Source organism: Phyllobates terribilis, unplaced genomic scaffold (genome assembly GCF_046119375.1).
Source record: "Phyllobates terribilis strain yellow unplaced genomic scaffold, ASM4611937v1 Scaffold_8__6_contigs__length_399053987, whole genome shotgun sequence".
Classification (NCBI taxonomy): Eukaryota; Metazoa; Chordata; class Amphibia; order Anura; family Dendrobatidae; genus Phyllobates; species Phyllobates terribilis.
The window spans coordinates 278,121,875-278,145,221 of record NW_027362768.1 but is presented as its reverse complement, the minus strand read 5'-3'; the positions used below and the strand labels follow the sequence as shown (position 1 = coordinate 278,145,221).

The 23,347-nt window shown below is 47.1% G+C and overlaps 1 protein-coding gene across 3 annotated transcripts in view; it reads right to left on the bottom strand.

Annotated features, from left to right (window-relative positions):
• Positions 1 to 16,381, bottom strand: part of TMEM184B (transmembrane protein 184B) — a 57,292-nt gene extending 40,911 nt beyond the window's left edge. For 2 of the 3 annotated variants that reach the window (XM_073644279.1, XM_073644281.1), the window contains exons 1-2: positions 16,091 to 16,381; positions 13,293 to 13,443 (exon numbers count right to left, since the gene is read on the bottom strand). In XM_073644279.1, the coding sequence (XP_073500380.1) occupies positions 13,293 to 13,343 (51 nt within the window). In that variant the 5' untranslated portion in view covers positions 13,344 to 13,443; positions 16,091 to 16,381. The remainder of the gene's footprint in view (positions 1 to 13,292; positions 13,444 to 16,090) is intronic. The other variant, XM_073644280.1, reaches the window with a different exon arrangement.
• Between the last annotated feature and the right edge of the window lie 6,966 nt (positions 16,382 to 23,347).

Genomic DNA, 23,347 nt, shown 5'->3' with positions numbered 1-23,347 from the left:
CTTCAAGGAACACGCGTGGAATGTAAGGAGTGGAAATGTTCTGCATTCCAGGCCCTTTAAACATCCAACACAAATAACATGCGGAAATTAGGTAAACTTTCAGTTGTCAGGTCATTATGTCCAATTTGTAGCCAATGTTTAAGGATCGCTAAAAAAAAAATACCCAAGAAATCTGGAGGAGTAAACAGGATGCCGATCACCAGACAAACAAGCAAACGGCTCTTTTGTTGCGTGAAACGTTTTCAAGTGGACTTAAAAGTCATCGTTCTCGGTAGCACATTGTCCTGTGAAAACGGAACATGTGCTGCCGAGAACAATGCCAGCCTATGCGCGCTGAAGGATCCATTACTGTGTGCCAGCCTATGCGCGCTGAAGGATCCATTACTGTGTGCCAGCCTATGCGCGCTGAAGGATCCATTACTGTGTGCCAGCCTATGCGCGCTAAAGGGTCCATTACTGTGTGCCAGCCTATGCGCGCTGAAGGGTCCATTACTGTGTGCCAGCCTATGCGCGCTGAAGGATCCATTACTGTGTGCCAGCCTATGCGCGCTGAAGGATCCATTACTGTGTGCCAGCCTATGCGCGCTGAAGGATCCATTACTGTGTGCCAGCCTATGCGCGCTGAAGGATCCATTACTGTGTGCCAGCCTATGCGCGCTGAAGGATCCATTACTGTGTGCCAGCCTATGCGCGCTGAAGGATCCATTACTGTGTGCCTCGAAAATGCAGTCATCAAAGTTAAGCCATTAAATAAAAATGCCCCATTACATTTCTACGCTTGGCATGTACGTGGCATCTGTACATGGGTGTAAGGCAGCCAGGTACAAACATTTTTTGGATAGTTGTAAAAGCAGAAAAGGGACAGGACAACAGATGCAAAAATGGAAGGCAGGAATATTTGGGAAAGCTTGAGAAACCTACACTCACCATACTACGGGCATACTATGGCATGGGAAAATGGCATCACGGACAGGGCATTTGTCCTTGCCTGGAAAGTGTGGAATGTAGAAACGCATGGTCTTTCTAACTTCTGAGCGGTTTTAGTGACAAGGACATCACTGGTTCCCTTCTTTATCACATTAGTAGGATCTAGTTGTTGTCTAGTACTCAACAATTATCTATCAAGCTGCCACCGCAAATATACAGACTTTAGACCATATATTTGTAACCATCTCTAATTATGTTTTTCCATAAATCAATAATACATGTAAAAATATAACTTATATTAGAGAAATCTGCTTATTTCTCCTTCTGGACTGATCATTCATTCTCAAAATTCTCAATTCAAGAGGTAAAATCGGTCTTCAGTGAATACAGACTTCCCATTTGTGAGATAGGCAATTACCATTGGTGTTTATAAGGTTCAATGGAGATCTGTAACTGTCTTTTCTGCAGGACGTCTGTGTTTGCCTCTAGCTCTTCCTCCCTCCATAGGATTTTAAAAGCACCAATCGTTATCTCCAATCCCACTAATGTAAAAATCTGTCTTCACTGAACACAGATTTACTTGTGAACCAAGAACGAATGATCAGTCCAGGAGGAGAAAGAAGCAGATTTCTCTGAGAACATATATTACAATATTGATTATTTTCATGCGCTCTATTAAATTGCCTCATTTTAAACCCATTAAAAAGTAACAATGATAAAATAGCTAGTGGGTATAAATCAGGTAATAAACATATCGACAATTCGCTTTGTAATGAATGGAGGGGTAACTACGATTAGCACTGTTCACACATAAGGAAGCCGAGAATCAGTGTGACATGAAATTAAAAAAAATACAATAAAAAGTGCCCTTTTCTTTTCCTGATCTGACACTGGAGGTGGAGAGACGCCGCTGTATCTGCGGTATCACACACGTGTCCTGTTCTAACTAATAGGCCACGTGCACAATACCTGCAGGGCTTCGGCCGGTGTACAGTGGAGTCTTCACACCAGATGTCAGATATGGCGGAAGAGAGAGGAACTGCACAATTCTTTTCATCTTCCATCCCAGAACAGCTGCAGAAAGCTTTCAGCATGTAGTCCTAACAAGCACCGAGCCCCAGGCCTTCTTCACAATGAGTGCTGTCACTCGTTAGCATCCACTAAGCAAGAACTGGTCTAACAGAAAGGAGGGGACCCTGGGGAGGAGGAGAAAGCCCCCAGAAGTCAGCTGCTGGATTCACCATGGAACTAAAAGAAACCCCCTGCACCATTAGATGTTTTTTTTTTTTCTTTAATAATGTGCAAATGCCAGGATGAAGGAATGGGGAGGAGGTCAGCTGTGACATCGCCAATTGTGATTGCTGGATCCTGTGTTATCAGCTGTATATAGAGGCATTACCTGTCATTGTAATCCTGCCTCTGATGATAAGGAGACTGCTGAAAACCCTTCCTGAAAGGACAGGAAGAGATTAAAAAAAGCTCCAGTGGCCAGTGTGAGAACTGCAAGATTACAAAAATATACATATATAGTATTGTGATAAAAAAAACAACTTGACAATTTTTTTAAAATCCATTTTCTGATGAAAACTTCCCTTTAAATGATTGATACCATGATTGAACACTGAAATTCCTAACACAGATGGATCTTCATCCTTACGCTGGCCAGGAAGAATTACAGTGGTTCCCTAAAGATGGTAGAAATAATCCAGACTAGGCACATGATGTGTTTGTTGGTGACATTTTTATTTGCCATTTTGTACATATGCTCTTCTGAAGCTTGTTTTAAAGGGAATCTTTTGCCAGGTTTCTGCCATCTAGTCTGAGAGCAGCACCATGTAGAGACAGAGACCTTGATTCTAGCGCTGTATCACTTACTGGGCTGCTTGCTGTAGTTTGGATAAAAAAAACAAACAACAACACAGTTTTATCAGCAGGAGATTATCACTAGAGGACTAGTAAACCTGCTGCCATGTAGTCCGCCATATTTATGAACGGTGTATCACCCCGCCCCCACCATTTATTGGCTGCTTTCTGCCTATGCACAGTGTACACAGGAAGCTGTCAATCAGTGGTGTGGGCGGGGTTATACAGAGCTCAGCATTCAGAAAACTGCTAGACCTACAGCAGAGAAAACAGGGATTTTATTAAAATCACAGCAAGTAAACCAGTAAGTGATACATCACTGCAATCAGGGTCTCTGTCTCTGCATCATGCTGCTCTCAGATGGGGCAACAAAAACCTGATGACAGATTCCCTTTAAAAAAAAAAATACACAGAAGGGTGCCACCAAGAATGTGTGTAAAGTGCCCATGGTAATCCATTTGGTGCTGCGATTCAGTCACTGACGGCACACATATCCGGCATGTTCAGGATCAGCGTAGGGGTATAGAGCCCCATTCTACACCTACAGGCTGGATGTAAGCGAGTAGTGCAGGCCCTGCAGCCACGGCCCCTGATATCCCCCCTCCAGCATCACATACACGGCCCATTATAACCTCATCGGCCTCATTAGATACAGAACGTCATCTGTGTTCATGTAGATGAGCGGAGAAGGTTTGGTGATTCATCCTGTAGAGTGGCGATGCAGGAATCAGACTGATGGAAATAATCACATTAGTAAGTACCAGAGTCTAGTACACAATGTTATGAGAACAGAAATGTGGCTTTACCAGAAGACTTCCTGCAGGAGAGGATCAGTCTGCTTATTATGTACGCTCATGAGCAGTCACTGCACCTAATGAACGCATACATTTCAGTCACTCCCATCAACTGCAACACAGATTGGCTGCATATATATGCTCATTTGTTTAAAGAAAATCGTGATAGCAGGCAATGAGGTCAAGATTCCCCGGTATGAGCAGGCTGTCAGGTGACCCCCTGGACGCGACCTGCGCACTTACGGTCACAAGCCGACTAGACTTGTTTGGCTTCTCTCAATTCCCCTCTACGGAGAGATGCTGGATTAGTCTAGTCGGTTTTTGACTGCGAGTATGGAAAGGACATACAGGTAGTCAGTGACTGTCACCTAGCACTGGGAATGGGGACAGCGTGCACACTGCTTGCGATTTGGCTATCTGCAGTCACATACAGTGGCTGCAGACATTTGTCCCAAGTCGGAAAAACTCTTAAATTTTGTCGTGAATGTGGCACTGATTCTGAAGGAATTAATATTAGATTCCTCACACAAAATTTTATTTTAGTTCAGTTGGTTGTAAGCAATGATCACAGTCAATTGACTATCTGAAACTAGCGGAAAATCACAGCAGTCTCCAAGAAATATGCCGCGTCCACGATTACAGTTCACACATCCAATCCTCACATTTCAGAAAACCACCATGGAAAATCCACTGCCAGCATAGGGTCGGGGCCCAGGCGGCGAGCCCCGGGGTCAGGGCCCAGACGGCAAGCCCCGGGGTCAGGGCCCACGCAGTAAGCCCAGAGGCTAGCCCTTCTTTTTCCATTGACTCAGGAAAATAAGTCACTGAAAATGGCAGGTGTAAACCACATGGATGTGATCCTGCTTGTACCTGATATAATAATAAAGCCGTCCACCATTGCAGCAGTGCATGCAAGGGAATACATTATTATCATACCATATTTCTGGCACCATTGCATCTCATCAGTCACATTCAGGTTGTGTGCGGTGCCATATTTATGAGGCTCTGGACTATTTTTTGTGATATTTGCAAATTGGATCGGGCTTTCAAGTCCCATGCAATGTGCCAATTTGTAAACTTAATAATGACCTTATCTTAAAAAAAAAAAAAAAAAAAAGAAAAATGAAGTATTATGATGAATGAAATTTAAAGCAACTTGTAGCTGGATCTAACAAGACTGCATTGTCCAACCATAAATGCACCCTTGGCCGCAACAGATCCGAGCCGGACCCCTAAGCTGTGAGCAGATAGAGAAAAGCGAACCTGGGTGCTGTAACTACACTGCTCAAAAAAATAAAGGGAACACTTAAACAACAGAATATAACTCCAAGTAAATCAAACTTCTGTGAAATCAAACTGTCCACTTAGGAAGCAACACTGATTGACAATCAATTTCACATGCTGTTGTGCAAATGGAATAGACAATAGATGGAAATTATTGGCAATTATCAAGACACCCTCAATAAAGGAGTGGTTCTGCAGGTGGGGACCATAGACCACATCTCAGTACCAATGCTTTATGGCTGATGTTTTGGTCACTTTTGAATGTTGGTTGTGCTTTCACACTCGTGGTAGCATGAGACGGACTCTACAACCCACAGAAGTTGCTCAGGTAGTGCAGCTCATCCAGGATGGCACATCAATGCGAGCTGTGGCAAGAAGGATTGCTGTGTCTGTCAGCGTAGTGTCCAGAGGCTGGAGGCGCTACCAGGAGACAGGCCAGTACACCAGGAAACGTGGAGGGGGCCGTAGGAGGGCAACAACCCAGCAGCAGGACCGCTACCTCCGCCTTTGTTCAAGGAGGAACAGGAGGAGCACTGCCAGAGCCCTGCAAAATGGCCTCCAGCAGGCCACAAATATGCATGTGTCAACACAAACGGTTAGAAACCGACTCCATGAGGGTGGTATGAGGGCCCGACGTCCAGATGGGGGTTGTGCTCATAGCCCAAAACCGTGCAGGACGCTTGGTATTTGCACAGAACACCAGGATTGGCAAAGTCGCCACTAGTGCCCTGTGCTTTTCACAGATGAAATCAGGTTCACACTGAGCACGTGTGACAGACGTGACAGAGTCTGGAGACGCCGTGGAGAGCGATCTGCTGCCTGCAACATCCTTCAGCATGACCGGTTTGGCAGTGGGTCAGTAATGGTGTGGGGTGGCATTTCTTTGGAGGGCCGCACAGCCCTCCATGTACTCGCCAGAGGTAGCCTGACTGCCATTATGTACCGAGATGAGATCCTCAGACCTCTTGTGAGACCATATGCTGGTGCGGTTGTCCCTGGGTTTCTCCTATTGCAGGACAATGCCAGACCTCATGTGGCTGGAGTGTGTCAGCAGTTCCTGCAAGATGAAGGCATTGAAGCTATGGACTGGCCCGCCTGTTCCCCAGACCTGAATCCGATTGAGCACATCTGGGACATCATGTCTCGCTCCATCCACCAACATCACGTTGCACCACAGACTGTCCAGGAGTTGGCGGATGCTTTAGTCCAGGTCTGGGAGGAGATCCCACAGGAGACCATCCGCAACCTCATCAGGAGCATGCCCAGGCGTTGTAGGGAGGTCGTACAGGCACGTGGAGACCACACACAATACTGAGCCTCATTTTGATTTGTTTTAAGGACATTACATCAAAGTTGGATCAGCCTGTAGTGTGTTTTTCCACTTTAATTTTGGGGGTGACTCCAAATCCAGGCCTCCATTGGTTAATAAATTTGATTTCCATTGATGATTTTTGTGTGATTTTGTTGTCAGCACATTCAGCTTTGTACATAAAGTATTCAATGAGAATATTTCATTCATTCAGATCTAGGATGTGTTATTTGAGTGTTCCCTTTATTTTTTTGAGCAGTGTACGAACCTGTAGGATAAAACAGATCCCCAAGAGGGCCCGCTGCCACAACACAGCACACATACGCCTCGCCATTGCCTAGCACCAAGATGTCACACCTCGCCCGGCTGCCAATAACAGACTTTCCAAGCACAAAACGCTCTGAACTGAATTAACCAGGAATAAAGCGAATAACACCGTGAGGAGCAGAACAGAACAGTAACAACCTAAAAGCAGTAACTGAGCATTATAAGCCCATATAGCAAGGCTCAGACCCTGCTGTGTAGATCACATTTCTGCTTATTTTTATTTTTTTTTAATTTTATCAAATGTACATTTCCAACAGAGCACAGAATGGTGCCGGCTCCTGTCCTGCGGAGATCCAGAATGCAGTCATCAGCAACATTGTGCAGCAAGGTTCCCATCCAGATGTATGCTGCGTCAGAAGAGACAGGAGGCAAAACCTAAGTGTGAACTGAGCCATAGTCACATCTGTAGAAGACCGTAGAATCAGCCATTTTAAAGAGGTTTTCTAAAGTAACTACAAGCTTATGTCTATTGTGCACTTAAAGGGTTATTCTCAAGTTTGATGGTTATCCCCCATCCACATAATAGGAAATAACTTGCCGATCACTGGGGGTCAGACTGCTGAGACTCCCAATGATCCCAAAAACTGGTGCTTGGAAGAGTGAATGGAGCAGAGGTTGATCACCCGCACAGCAGCTCCATTCATTCTTTACAGGAATCGGTCTCCAGGTTTTCGCTACCTAATCTGAGAGCAGCATGATGCAGTGGCAGAGACCCTGACTCCAGTGATGTGTCACTTACTGGGCTGCTTGTTGTAGTTTCAGTAATATCAATTTTATCAGCAGGACATTAAATCACTAGAGAACTAGTTGTCTCATGCCATGTAGTCCAGCTGTTCTGTGTAACCCCACCCTCCCCACTGATTGGCAGCATTCTGTGTACACTGTGCATAGGCAGAAAGCAGCTAATCAGTGGTGTGGGCGAGGTTATGCAGAGCTCAGCATTCAGAGAACTGCTAGATCTGCAGCAGAGAATACAGTAATATCAACACTGCAGCACCCAATTAAGGGATACCTCGCTGGAATCAGGATTTCTTCCTCTATACTCTCATATTACATAGCAAAAACCTTGTGAAGGATTCACTTTAACAAGACCAGAGATAGCTGAGAGCGGTGCTTGGATGGTCGTCGGCGCTCCAGTTTATGAATGGAGATGCAATGTGCAAGATTGACCTCCGCTCCATTCACGCGGAGCTCATCTGGATAGATCTAATCTTCAAAATGTGACTAATAGATACAGACAATGAAAGATTTTCTTAAATAAGTTGTGAACTACTTTATTTCCCCCATCCCCAATATATCCCCCCGGGGCCCCTAAGACTTATTGTAAATACCTTGTGTTGCAGATAATGCCTGTGAGCGGCGCTATCACTGGCCGCTCACAGTGGGCGGTGGATAACCCTGCCCACAGCCTGGCATTCACTGTGGAACCAGGAAGAAAAAGACGCCTGTGAGCGGCCAGTGATAATGCCTGTGAGTGGCGCTATCTGCAACGGAAGGTATTTACAAGAAGTCTTAGGAGCCCCAGGGGGATACATGGGGGGATATAGAGTCGTGGACAACCCCTTAAAGGACATTTTTATAAATGGGATCCAGTTTGTGACGTGCCAACAAAACCCAGTGCCACTCTTTAAAATACAGTAAGTGAAGCCGGTGAGATCACATCTACCAATACCTGCCAGGATGCACGAGGAATAAGCAGGTATTGGGCATGTGTCCGATTAGTACCGGTACACCATACCTGCCGATCCCACGTGTCCTGGCAAGTATCAGATGTGAGCCCTTTCAGTAATAGTAATCTGGAGGATTTTCTTACATGTGATAAGACCACAATGCAGCGGTCTGAGGTATTACAGGAAACGTTTTTATTTAAAGTCCGGCTGGTTTATTTAAGTCCTCATAAACCACATCACAAGAAAACTTAAATACATCCTTTGTCCTGCACAAAGTGAAACAAAGTAACAAGTCCATACAATAGTGCTGGTTAGCCTGCCTGGCTTACAGTCCAGATTCCATGTTCTTTAGCAAAGGCACTCAATCCAGGAGATCTGCACACCTCCATACACACAGACATGTGTGAGACAAACAGCTCTCAATTTACTCAGTGAACCACACCCAGGGATGGAGATATGGTGAGCAGCCGCCTCTCCCAAGTCGTCAGCTGCTCCTAATCAAACAACCGGTCATGGCAGATTAACCCCTTTTAGTCCTATATGTACTAAAGCATTAGTCCAGGTTTATCTCCCATCCACTAAGTGTCCTACAGCCACCTTACAATATATTATATATTACACACATCTTTCAATATGGACAGTTCTATGTGAAACCCGCTCTCATTTCCCCATTATCTGATTAGATCTGCAGAGTACAGCCAGATTCATGTAACCATATTTTGCACTGCAATTCCAGATGACCTGATCTGACCGCCTGGTTTATGCCTATATGCTGCCAGTTCAGGAGACCTGTGGTTGGGCTGGGAATTTCCTAAGGATGAGTATAATGCTTTTTCAAAAAAATCTCCACTACCAAAATATGCTACTTTTTTTGCATTTTTCATGGCAAAAACAAAACCGTAGACAGATGTTACCTAGAAATTAATAAGAATATATCTAACATGACTGAAAACAATTATTTTCCTTTTCTTTTAATGTTTGCCTTAAGAAAAAAAAGTTAAAAGAAAAAGCGCAGCAGGGGTGAGAGCCGGCCACACACGGACTCTTTCTAGTCCCGTCACAGCCGAGTGCGCAGTGCTTACACAGGCGCCGCTGTAACTTATACAGACCTGTCCATATTACCTCCGAGACGCCAGGTAATAAAAGCTACAGCAAGACAATTAGCTGACAGGTGAGCCAAAGCCAGACACACCGATCCTCATTCAGCTTTGTCCTGACACAATGCATTTGTCGCACAATGGGAATAAATTACACAAAACTCGCAATGATTAAATGGAACTATTTGTAGAATTACCTTTAGGATTTTATTATCTTATTTCTTAGAAAGTATAAAGATCAGTCCATTTTCTGTTAGAATTTGTTTTATATATAAAATTATTAATATACAATAACCTAAACACACACACAAAAAAAGCATTTTAGACCAGGTACACTTTTGCAATGTAATTTTTCCATTTTTGTGTTCCATTGAGGGAAAGGAAACACAAAAACAGTGTCCATGCCGGACGTGACATGGATGACACACTGCAGACCCCATCGACTATACTGCAGTGGGGCTCAGCAAGTCTTCATAAGGGCTCTTTCACATGTCCTGATATTGCTGGTACCAGAAAAACCAGTACCAAAGATATCCGTGTCCATGTGTACATGTGTGGCACATGCGTGCCTCATCAGGAGCACACGTACAAGAGCCTTGGTACAGTTCGCGCTGTTCCCAAGTGCTGAACGCTGCCCTCATCATTGTCCTCTGCCAGCGCTGTGATCAGCACCAGCAGGGGTTAATGATGAGAGTTGTATTCTGCTCCCGGGGTCTCCACCTGTAAAAATAAGAATAAAATAAAAAATCCATATACTCACCCATCCTAAGTGTCCCCCGCTGTAATCCATGCGACCGCTCAGCAGAGGAGCCGGGGAGAATGACTCCTGCAGCGAGCGGACCCCAGACCTCCGCTGCGCTCAGTGAGTGACAGGACACCGCTTACTGATCGTAGCTCCGGGGCCCGCTCGCTGCAGGAGTCATTCTCACCGGCTCCTCTGCTGATCGATTGAGTGGATTACAGCGGGGGACACTTAGGACAGGTGAGTATATGAATTTTTTATTTTATTCTTATTTTTACAGGTGGAGACCCCGGGAGCAGAATACTACTCACAATTAAACCCTGCTGGTGCTCATCGCAGCGCTGGAGGGGACTATGATGAAGGCAGCGTTCAGCACCCGGCACTTGGGAACAGCGCTAACTGCACCACTGATTCCCAAGCGCCGGTACATGTCACATGGATGGCATCCGTGTGCGCTACGTGTTTACACAGAGCCATTGACTTGAATGGGTCTGTGTGATCCGTGCTGCCGGCCAAAAATGGACATGTCAACGTGTGGATCACACGGTCCATTGAAACATACTGACATGTGCACAGACCCATTCATTTGAATGGGTCTATGTGTGTCAGTGTCTCCGGTACGTGTGGAAACTGTCACCACACGTGTCGGAAACCCTGACGTGTGAAAGAGCCCTAAAAGGTGTATGGAATTTTATCTGAAAAATTATCCCAGCATTTTCAACAAAACATCATTATGCATATAAGAAAGTGCTGGACACGACTTGTATTTAAAAAAAATAAAACTGAACGTCAAAATATTAGAATGTGAGATTGTTTTAACAATATTTTAACATAAAACTGCAGTCTAGTATGGGGTGTGAATACTTCTACCCAGCCTTGGCAGTGCTTCCTCACTAGGACAGTGCTCCGCTTTTTCCATCAGTACCATGAGCATGCTCAACCAGCTTGCACCCACGAGAAACAGCTCGAGTTGGTGGACCCCCACTAATCTGACCTCTCCAGTGAGTGGGTGATAAATGCTTCAGATTGGAATACACCTTAAAGATTTCTGCTTCCTCACTTGTGTTATATTGAAAAGGGTGGTCTTACCCAACTCAAGACTTCATCCATTGTGTCCATACGAGTGGGCACAAGATCAACATAATCATAGACAGGAGTGCTTGACTAAATGAGCATTCCTGGTTTTGGAGAAAGAGCCGAGATAGCTGTCGGCTGAACAATCAGCCATCTAATGTGTATGACGGCATTTAATGTCTGTTTACATGGACCAACCGGCGGCACAATACGGCCTCCATTCTTGTGAACTTTTCCTGATCAGCGGTCATCCACAGCTCTTTCATGTGCCCCCTGTACCACTGGCAGAGCGGAGCTGTTCCGCACTATCCACACCTCTTTCATGTGCCCCCTGCACTACTGGCAGAGCGGAGCTGTTCCACACTATCCACAGCTCTTTCATGAGCCCCCGCCGCCCTCTCTGGAGACTGACAGTGCCAGCGGCTTTCCAGGATGGGGCGCAGTCTGCAGAGATTTTTTACAGAAAGATTTGCCCAGGATTCCTTCCATCGGATCCGATCTGCAGTCAGGACGACGTATTGTGGCCGCAGGAATAAAATCCGAATGGTCCCTGCGATTATGGGCAGGTGATTTGCAGGTTATATAGTTTAACATTATTACGTCTTACCCCCGAAAAATCCCTCCAAAATGAAGCTCACTAAGCGAGCCATGCCATAGTTCTCGGCCGCGTGAGCCCTGTTAAAACAGGATGATGCACCTCCGGAAATGAAGATCTTTTATGCTGCACAAAAGATCATTTCATCAGATGAACGGGAGCTCTGCTCATTTATCGGCAGCCTGTTTACATGGCAAGATAATTGTGAAACAAGTGTTCATGATTATTTCGCAGTGTAAATGCAGCTTCATACACAGAACATTTTAGCAGGGGGGAATGGTCATTTGCATTGAATAGGCTCTTAAATTCCACAAGGCCATGAGATTAGTATTCTTCTAACCTGAAATTATCCCTGTGGAGTGAAGAGGGTGGAAGTGACGACCTCTGATCAGAATGAGAGCTGGGAGCCGCAGCCGTCCCTTTATAGCCCACAAGGTCGGGTCCTCCATGCTGCACGTTGTCACTTACAGTACAGCCTGTGGGACACTAATGTCATGTGAAGTACATACACAGCGCACCCTCCTACAAGGATGTGTCCAGGGCTGTGACAACAGGGAGAAACTGTTCCATAAGGACACACTGCTTCCATCTCATAGGAAATCTCTGAGGATTTGTGCACTTACATTGTGAGCCGCACTGGGCCCGGGGACGGATGTACCCAGAGCCGCAGTGGACCCGGGGACGGATGTACCCAGAGCCGCAGTGGACCCGGGGACGGATGTACCCAGAGCCGCACTGGACCCGGGGACGGATGTACCCAGAGCCGCACTGGACCCGGGGACGGATGTACCCAGAGCCGCACTGGACCCGGGGACGGATGTACCCAGAGCCGCACTGGACCCGGGGACGGATGTACCCAGAGCCGCACTGGACCCGGGGACGGATGTACCCAGAGCCGCACTGGACCCGGGGACGGGTGTACCCAGAGCAGCACTGGACCCGGGGACGGATGTACCCAGAGCCGCACTGGACCCGGGGACGGATGTACCCAGAGCCGCACTGGGCCCGGGGACGGATGTACCCAGAGCCGCACTGGGCCCGGGGACGGATGTACCCAGAGCCGCAGTGGACCCGGGGACGGATGTACCCAGAGCCGCAGTGGACCCGGGGACGGATGTACCCAGAGCCGCAGTGGACCCGGGGACGGATGTACCCAGAGCCGCACTGGGCCCGGGGACGGATGTACCCAGAGCCGCAGTGGACCCGGGGACGGATGTACCCAGAGCCGCAGTGGACCCGGGGACGGATGTACCCAGAGCCGCAGTGGACCCGGGGACGGATGTACCCAGAGCCGCAGTGGACCCGGGGACGGATGTACCCAGAGCCGCGGTGGACAAGGGAAGGGTGTACCCAGAGCCGCAGTGGACCCGGGGACGGATGTACCCAGAGCCGCACGGGACCCGGGGACGGATGTACCCAGAGCCGCACGGGACCCAGGGACCGATATACTGGATTGTAATCAGGGTAGACAAAAGCAGGATCCGGTGCCATGCAAATAACCAAACTGATGATCGGGTTATAGAAATTGTGATCAATGGGGAATGAATGAAAAAACAATATAATTGGGTGAATGCAGTGTGAGCCCAGGACATGTCCCTGGAGGAACTTACCTGTAATTCTGGCTGCTCAGTTAGTTCCCACAAAGAAAGCAAGAACAGCATTAGTTAGCCCTGCCGAGAGCAGATTCTGCGTCCTAAGTACATCAAGGCCCCATTACTGGGGGCCAAAGTATGCCCCTCACTGGAAAGCTGTTCTGGATGCCTAAGAACAGAAAAAATATAAAGAAAGACAAAAATAAAGTTAGAGCCAATACCAAATAATAAAAAAATTAAGCTTAAAAGGCTGTTTAACTTTAAATGATCACACTTGTCCCCACCTGCTTCAGCACAGGACACTCTGGTGATCTCTGCCAGGACTACAAGCACTGACGTCCCGTACTTCAGTCTGGTGATCGCCGAGGTCTGCGATTGGCTGCAGCTGTCGGGAACAAGACGCTATCAGATATGCCTTGGATGACGTCCCATTCAGTTCTTAACTACTGCAGCCAATCACAGGCCTCTGCGAGTGACTAAAGAACAGAAACATCCCAAGCTTTTTTAAAAAAAATATTTGATGTCGGACCAGCCCTTTATATATTTTGTCAACTTAGAAAATGACTTGCAAATCTATGAACAGGGATCTAAAGAATAGTGCGAATCTGGCTGGGGGTAGCACGTGCCCCTGGCAGAGCAGAGCCGTTCAGCACTATCCACAGCTCTTCCATGTGCCCCCTGTGCCCCTGGCAGAGCGGAGCTGTTCAGCACTATCCACAGCTCTTCCACGTGCCCCTGGCAGAGCGGAGCTGTTCAGCGCTATCCACAGCTCTTCCACGTGCCCCTGGCAGAGCGGAGCTGTTCAGCGCTATCCACAGCTCTTCCACGTGCCCCTGGCAGAGCGGAGCTGTTCAGCGCTATCCACAGCTCTTCCACGTGCCCCTGGCAGAGCGGAGCTGTTCAGCGCTATCCACAGCTCTTCCACGTGCCCCTGGCAGAGCGGAGCTGTTCAGCGCTATCCACAGCTCTTCCACGTGCCCCTGGCAGAGCGGAGCTGTTCAGCGCTATCCACAGCTCTTCCACGTGCCCCTGGCAGAGCGGAGCTGTTCAGCGCTATCCACAGCTCTTCCACGTGCCCCTGGCAGAGCGGAGCTGTTCAGCGCTATCCACAGCTCTTCCACGTGCCCCTGGCAGAGCGGAGCTGTTCAGCGCTATCCACAGCTCTTCCACGTGCCCCTGGCAGAGCGGAGCGGTTCAGCGCTATCCACAGCTCTTCCACGTGCCCCTGGCAGAGCGGAGCTGTTCAGCACTATCCACAGCTCTTCCACGTGCCCCTGGCAGAGCGGAGCTGTTCAGCACTATCCACAGCTCTTCCACGTGCCCCTGGCAGAGCGGAGCTGTTCAGCACTATCCACAGCTCTTCCACGTGCCCCTGGCAGAGCGGAGCTGTTCAGCACTATCCACAGCTCTTCCACGTGCCCCTGGCAGAGCGGAGCTGTTCAGCACTATCCACAGCTCTTCCACGTGCCCCTGGCAGAGCGGAGCTGTTCAGCACTATCCACAGCTCTTCCACGTGCCCCTGGCAGAGCGGAGCTGTTCAGCACTATCCACAGCTCTTCCACGTGCCCCTGGCAGAGCGGAGCTGTTCAGCACTATCCACAGCTCTTCCACGTGCCCCTGGCAGAGCGGAGCTGTTCAGCACTATCCACAGCTCTTCCACGTGCCCCTGGCAGAGCGGAGCTGTTCAGCACTATCCACAGCTCTTCCACGTGCCCCTGGCAGAGCGGAGCTGTTCAGCACTATCCACAGCTCTTCCACGTGCCCCTGGCAGAGCGGAGCTGTTCAGCACTATCCACAGCTCTTCCACGTGCCCCTGGCAGAGCGGAGCTGTTCAGCACTATCCACAGCTCTTCCACGTGCCCCTGGCAGAGCGGAGCTGTTCAGCACTATCCACAGCTCTTCCACGTGCCCCTGGCAGAGCGGAGCTGTTCAGCACTATCCACAGCTCTTCCACGTGCCCCTGGCAGAGCGGAGCTGTTCAGCACTATCCACAGCTCTTCCACGTGCCCCTGGCAGAGCGGAGCTGTTCAGCACTATCCACAGCTCTTCCATGTGCCCCCACCGCCCTCTCTGGTGACTGACAGTGTCGGGAGCTTTCCAGGATGGGGCGCAGTCTGCAGAGATCTCTTACAGAGAGATTTGTCCATGCTTCCTTTCATTAGATGTGATCTGCAGTCAGGATGACGCATCGTTTCCGCGGGAATAAAATCCGAATGTTCCCTGCGATTATGGGCGAAATGATAAAGTGATTTGCAGGTTATATATCTTAACATTATGACGTCTTAGCTCTTAAAAATCCCTCCAAAACGGCTGCCACTAAGGGGCTCCCTTCTAACCTGTTGTCCACTGCCCGTTGTAAAGGCATAGGAAAGTGAAAGTGGGGTGGCAGCTCCAGCACCTGAAGTGCAGGTAGAATGGAGATAAATCAGTGTTGAAAAGAAGTGGATGGTGGGATACAAACCAGGAGAATCTGGACATTAGTTATGGCTGGCTGTGGGTGGTGAGGGCAGTAACAGCCAGGATGATGTGGGAGGTGAGCGGCCAGGAAGCCCCCCCAGTGTGGTGCCCTCAGTGCTCACCATGGCACATCATTCCCCAAGGGGCTCCTCACACTGTGGGTGGCAGCTCGTCCACAGGGCTCCTCCTGTCAGGTGAGGTGGAGGGGTGTGACCCCGGACTAGGCCCCCCGCACACCGCCAGCCAATCACAGCGCAGTATCCGGGACACCCCGGCTCCGCGAGACCCCAAATATAAGCGCCAACAGGTCGCGTGAAAGGAGCAGCCAATCAGTGACCGTCCCCGCACCGCTCCCTCACCTGAGCCCGCACTACAGCTCCAGTACGTCCTCACCGTCTGCAGCGGCGACCCTCACACCCGGCGTTAATCGCACTGCGGTACCGGCCACGAACAGTGCGTACAGGAGCCAGCAGCTGTGTGTGATGTGCGGCTCCAGATCCGCTATTCCGCGCATGCGCCGCAAGCTGGCATCCCACAGCCCGAGCCTGCCTGGCTCTGTGTACACGGCGACGTCAGGGAAGACGGAGAAGTGCGGACATCATTGCTTCCCTGCAGTCTCCGCCCACCCGCACTGGAGGGCGCGGTCACTGAGTGACGTCAGTTTCTATTTAAAGGGATGTGCACGTTGCTGTGTCTGTGCCCGCCTGCCCGTGACTAGAGGACAGTTATGTGGTTATGTGGCAGGACGACGGGATGACAGGGGTAACTGCACTTATTAGACGTATGGGAAGCAGCCGGCACGTCATTGTAGCTATTAGTAACGTGCGACAGTCGTGCGTGTGACGCAGAAACACCCCCATCTGGCCTGTGTTTTTTCCGTATGAATAATGGGGGCGGGTGTTTTTAAATGGTCTTGTTGCCCCTAGCGACCAATCCCAGCCCAGCTTTCATTCTGTATGTTATTCATGAAGATAGAAAGCTGTGCTGTGATTGGTTGCTAAGGGCAACAGCTTTCCTATTAGTAATAACAGTGACCGGACATATTAGGGTCTAAGTTATGCCCGACCACAAGTGTGAGGGGTCCTAAGGCTGTGTGCCCACTATGCGTTTTTCAAGCGTTTTTTGCAGCGGAATTTCTGCAGTGAAAACGCTTAAAAAACACTTGGTAATACATGCCCCATGGCCCCCAATGATAATCCGCATGTGCTGTGCACATGCTGCGGAAATTTCCGCTGTGGATTATCATTGCGGAAAAATCCGCAGCATGTCCATTAATTTTGTGGACATGCAGCGTAATCGCCGCCATTGACTTGCATTGAAACGCATAATGTCAGCACATTTGCACACACAGATATGAAGCGTTTCAATGTGCGGATGGTAACCGGGTCTGGAGGAGAGGAGACTCTCATGCAGACCTGGGTACCATAGAAACTGTATAAAAAAAAAAAAAGAATTTAAAATAAAAAATAAACATTATACTCACCTTCCGATGTCCCCCGCCTCCACAGCGATGCGTGCGGTGTATTGGGCGGCTCGCGGTGGTGTGAGGACCTGACATGACGTCATTTAGTCATGTGACAGGTCACGCGACTGCTGACATCGGCGGTCGCGTGACCTGTCACATGACTCAATGACGTCATCGCAGGTCCTCACACCACCGCGAGCCGCCCAATACACCGCACGAATCGCTGAGGAGGCCAGGGGACATCAGAAGGTAAGTATAATCTTTATTTTTTACCATTCTTATTCTTTTTTTTTAACTAACTTGGTCACACTATATAAATCCATGCTGGTTGTCATATATAGTGTGACCAAGATGTCAAGCACTTTTCCAAGTGATGCTATAATCTCTTGAAAAGCACTTGACAACCCGCATGCAGAAATGCTGCAAAAACGCTTGACAAACGCTTCTACCTGGCAGGAAAAACGCATGTAAAATCTGCATTGATTTTTCCTGCCAGGGAGAAGCAGAAAAAATATGCAGCATTTCTGCATCGTGGGCACATAGCCTAACACCACAATTGCTCCGACTCCACACACATGAAGGTTGTGAAGGGGAGATGTCGCACTTGATGTAGCTCTGTGCCTTCATTACTAGTCATCAGTAGGGGGATGTTCACACTACACTTTTTTATTACAGTACAAAACATCCTATTTTTTAAGCAGAAGACACTTCAGGAGTCGCTCCTTGGCAATGAAAATTTCTTGTCTTTTTTGTTACCATTTTGGTAACATTTTCAGTAAACTTATTTTTAAAGGGGTTGTCCGGGCTTAAGGTATAAGTCTGCGGTCACTATGTAACTACAGACTTGTGAGTCCTCACATATCACACACTGGGAGCGGGCAGTCATGTGACCACAAGTATGTGATTTGCATAATTCCGGACACATTCCGACTAGATGTGTCCGGCTTCGCTCAGTACACTTGCATTCAGTGAGGCCACGCACATCTAGCCAGCATGTGACCGTATGAATGCAAATCACATACTTGCGGTCACATGACCGCCCGCTCCTGGAGCTGGAGAATCATCACCGCGCTCAGTACGTGTGATGTGAGGATTCACAAGTCTGTAGTCACATAGAATGATTGCAGACTTGTAGCCTAAGGCCGGAGAACCCCTTTAAGGTGATTTTCAGATGTTTTTGACAACCAGGAAACAATAAAATGCAAGCATTTTTTTTAAAAAAAAGCTTGAAGGCTCACAAACCTCTCATAAAGATGCCCAATTGTTAATATGAATGAATGAATGAAGGAGGATGACAGCTGAAAGTAGCCGTGCTACTGAATAAGGAATGCCTGCTCCAAACACCAGGGCGGCACCCAAGTAGTTTGACGCGTTTCAGGAAGTTGTTTTTGACAAAGGGTCTGGTCCAGTCTCGAAACGCATCAATGGAGCAGCATTCTCTACTCAGCAGCACGCCCAGTTTTAACCATCATACTTCATTCATTTTATCCTACTTGCAGAAGAATTTCTTTCCTCCCTTTTAACCCCTTCACGATTTTGCATTTTTTGCTCCCCTTCTTACCAGAGCCATAACTTTTTTATTTTTCTGTCAGTATGGCCATGTGAGGGCTTGTTTTTTGCGGTGCGAGTTGTACTTTTGAACGACTGCATTGATTGTACAATATAGTGTACTGGAAGATGGGGAAAAAAATTCCAAATGCGGTGAAATTGCAAAAAAAAAAGTGCAATTCCACAATAGTTTTTTTTTTAAATTTATTTACCATGTTCACTAAATGCTAAATCTGACCTGCCATTACGGTTCCCCAGGTCAGTACAAGTACGCAGATACCAAACATATATAGGTTATTTTTCATTTAAGTGGTGAAACTAATCCAAAGTTTGTAATAATAAAAAAAATGGTGCCATATTTCGAGACCTGTAGCGTCTCCATTTTTCAGTATCTGGGGCCGGGTGAGGGCTTATTTTTTGCGCGCCGAGCTGATGTTTTTCTTGATATTATTTTGAGGTACATACAATATTTTGATTGCCTGTTATTACATTTTATTGCAATGTTGTGGCTACCAAAAAAACGTAAATTCTGGGGTTTTGACTTTTAAAATTTTTTCTTCTCATTACTCCGTTTACCGATCGGATTAATTTAGTTTATATTTTGATAGATCGGGCGTTTCTGAATGCAGCTATACGAAATGTGTATTTTTTTAATTATTTTATTTTGAATGGGGCAAAAGGGGGGTGATTTGAACTGTTATATATTTTTTATTTTTTTAATATTTTTTAAAACTTTTTGTTCTACTTTTTACTGGCTTCAATAGTCCCCTTAGGAGACTTGAAGTTGCAATCAGAAGCTGCGATCATCTGACCACTTGTGCTACACATAGCAGAAATAATCATCTCCTATAAGTGCCGGCCACGGGCCAGTGTTCATAGATCTGCAATGACAAGCAAGGGGTCTTCTGTAGACCCCTGGCTGTAACCCATTGGCGCCCTACGATCACGTGACAGGGGCGTCATTGGGCGTATTGACAGCATGTTAACAGCCATGGGTGGATCGCGATTCCACCCACGGCTGTTAGGGGCACGTGACAGTTGATCAAATCAGCTGTCATGTGTCAGGAAAGATGCGGGCTCAGAGCCAGAGCCTGCATCAAGTACAGGGACACGACCTATGACATACCTAAACATCATAAGTCATGAAGGGGTTAAAAAGATACACAAATGCCTGAACATATGAACAGCAAGTCGTTTTCCCAGAGTAACGGATGGGAAGGTTCATTTGATTTTGTGTGTTGTGTTTTGGGAGCGCTCTCTACATGACTCCTCTGTGACTGCTTATCTCCAGGGAGGACAAAAGGATCAGGAGCTCAAAGGGATAGTCCGGGCTACGTAGGAAAGTCTGCCATCGCTCTGTGTGGCTGCAGACAGCTGAATCCTTACAAGATGCATGGTGCACACACGATTCCCCAGTATTACCTGTAGTGTGGGTGGTCCAGTGGCCCTGTTGATCTGATTTACATACTTGCAGTCACGTGCTGACAATGCCTGCACTTTTCATTGTTCTAGCTGAGGACTATCTAGTGGGTACGTGACCACAAATATGCAGATCACATACATGACTGAGACTACAGGTGAATCATGACAGTGCGCACATCACACACGCCAGGATTCAGCAGCCTGCAGACACAGTGACTGCAGAGTTTTCTTTACTGGACACCCCCTTTAAGTGTGTTAATCTGATGTCGCTCAATTCCATATTGGAGGGCAGTGCTGTCAATGGTTTTGCAACCCCAAACACCTGAGATGTGTGCATGGTCGGCAGGTAACGCGCACAGCTCCTGCTGGTTAGCAGATCGGTGGTGGTCTACATCCAGAGACCCCACTAATCACCCAAAAAGCTATTCTGGAGTGCGCAGCTACTCAGGCACAACATAATGCACAGATCGCTGCACAGGCTGAATAGAAAGTCTAGGAGTCTGTAATCCTCTCTGTACAAGCTCAAAGTTTCTATTGAGGCTGTATACTGCGTGTGCACAGGCTCATAGAGGAGCTCAGGGCTCGTGTCTGCTGAGCAATTGGTGGGGTCTCAAGACTCATCCCCCATTTGTTACACATTAGGCACCTGTTATTTAACAAAAAAGAATAGAATAGTAGCTGCTCTTTAAATTTAAAATACCCAAGCCTTGTCTCGCTGGCGCCATCTGTTGGCTGAAGACCCAAATACACATGAGATGGTCAGCTGGCCCCAGATCAGTATGTTTGACTGACTTTAACTCCTTACTGACATCTGCCGTACGTATACGGCACAAGTCAGTAGCTGGTGTATGGAGCGGGCTTACAGGATGAGTGGCCCACCCAATACCCAGCAGGATCTGCCTCTAACAGCCGGGTAGAGCAGAGCGCCATGGCTGTTAGCCTGTTAAATGCCGCTGTCAATCTCTTGACAGCTGTATTACCAGTGCACCTGCATGGTGGCGCATGATTGTGTGCCCATCTGTGCTACGATGACGTGAACATGGGGCGTCGATGGGTTGGTACGACAACTGGGGGGGTCTGCTGAAGACCCGCATGCCTTTTATCACAGAACTCCTTTGAAACCCAACCTGTGCCCCGACTTCAATGGAGACAGTGATCTTTGCTATATACCGTACATAACCGTACATGATATATAGTAGAAGAGATCAGGATATCGCAGGTTCAAGTCACCTAAGGGGACTAATAAATACAATAAAAAGTGAAAAAAAGTTGTAAAAAAAAATGAAAAGTTAAACTCACCCCTCTTTTCCCCATTAAAAAGATAATTAAAAAAAATACACACATGTTGTCGCTGTTTCCAGTAAAGTCAGATCTATCAAAATAACTAACCCGATAAGCACCATAAACAGAAAAAAAAAATTAAAACTCCAAAATTGGAAGTTTTTTGCCACTGCAACACCGCAAAAAAAAAACACGGAAAATGTTGTATCTATTCCAAAATGGTATCAATAAAAATGTCATCTTGTCCCGCAAAAAAATAAGCTTCATTGATCAAAAAATAAAAACATTATAGGTCTTGGAAAATGGCTAGATAATCCCCCCCAAATTTTTCATTTTTATTATTTTTTTTTGCAAATTTCCAATATTTTTTATCACTAAAATAATAAAAAAAAACACTGGACTAGTTTGGTATCGCCGTAATCATACTGATAAGGAGAATCATACTTCCAGGTTACTTTTACCACACAATGTATGATGTAAAAACAATGTCAGTATTGCCGATATTGTTTTTTGCAATTTTCAGTGCAATTGAAATTGTAAATCTTTTCCAGTGTACTATGTGGTAAAATGAATGGTGTCATTCAGAAGGTACAACTAGTCCTACAAAAAAATCAAGCCGCAATATAGGTCATGGTTCATAGGGGTGGACGATGTGGTGGTTATAACTGATAATGGCAGACAGTGGGGTGGGTTATACAACCCCTGGCAAAAATTATGGAATCACCGGGCTCGGAGGATGTTCATTCAGTTGTTTAATGTTGTTGAAAAAAAGCAGATCACAGACATGGCTCAAAACTAAAGGCATTTCAAATGGCAACTTTAGGGCTTTAAGAAACACTAAAAGAAATCAAGATTAAAAATGTGGTACTCAGTAAGGGTAATTTTTTTTCAGACCAAGCAGAGGGAATAAATTATGGAATCACTCAATTCTGGAGAGTCGTTTCGTGATCGCTGGGGAGCTGTCAAACATGCAGAACTTCCCAACGATTTAGGCAGCCCCAGCGATCTAACCAACGATCTCGGCGGTCGTTGGGACGCTTTCACACAGCAGCTATTTCAACGATCCACACCTTAATAGGGACTGTACTGTGTCACAAAGGCGCGCATAAAATTACGCAAAATCAGGACTCAGTCGAATGAACGGATATCAACAGCCCGGAGAATTCTGCTAGGATCTGCAATCCAGCACGAGGTCAGAAACAAAGGATGGAATCGCTATTCTGTTGCCTTCTTTATGCACGGCGGAAAATGAGAACGCTGTAGCGACCACCAATCGGGGACGAGGGGCGCGGAAAAGTCCAATTTATGCACGCCTACGTGTCTCAGTTCTGAATCGCTAACGAGGTCGTTGATAAGGTGTCAAATACAGCGATGCACACTGCCCAGCGGGAGGACAACGACCCAGGAATGGTCCAGGAAGCTTTGTAATGATCAGCGATCTCACAGCAGGGGTCTGATCGTTGCTACTTGTCAGACATAACAAGATCGCTAGCAAGATCACTATTGCGTCACAAAAAACGTGACGTATCAACGATCTCGCTAGCGATCTCGTTATGTGTGACGGGGCCTTTAGTTTGGTGACACAATCTAATGATAGTTGTTCTGGTGTACTGATGATTTTGGTTTTGTATCCATGTACTGATGATGGTTCTAGTGATGAATACAGCACCAGAACCATCATCACTACATGAATACATCACCAGAGCCATCAGAAGTACATGAATACAGCACCAGAACTACAATCACTATATTAATGTCACTAGAACCATTGATTCTGTTTCTGGTGACATATTCATGCACTAACGGTGGTTCTGGTGACATTAATATAGTGATTGTTGTTCTGGTGCTGTATTCATGTACTTCTGATGGCTCTGGTGATGTATTCATGTAGTGATGGAGG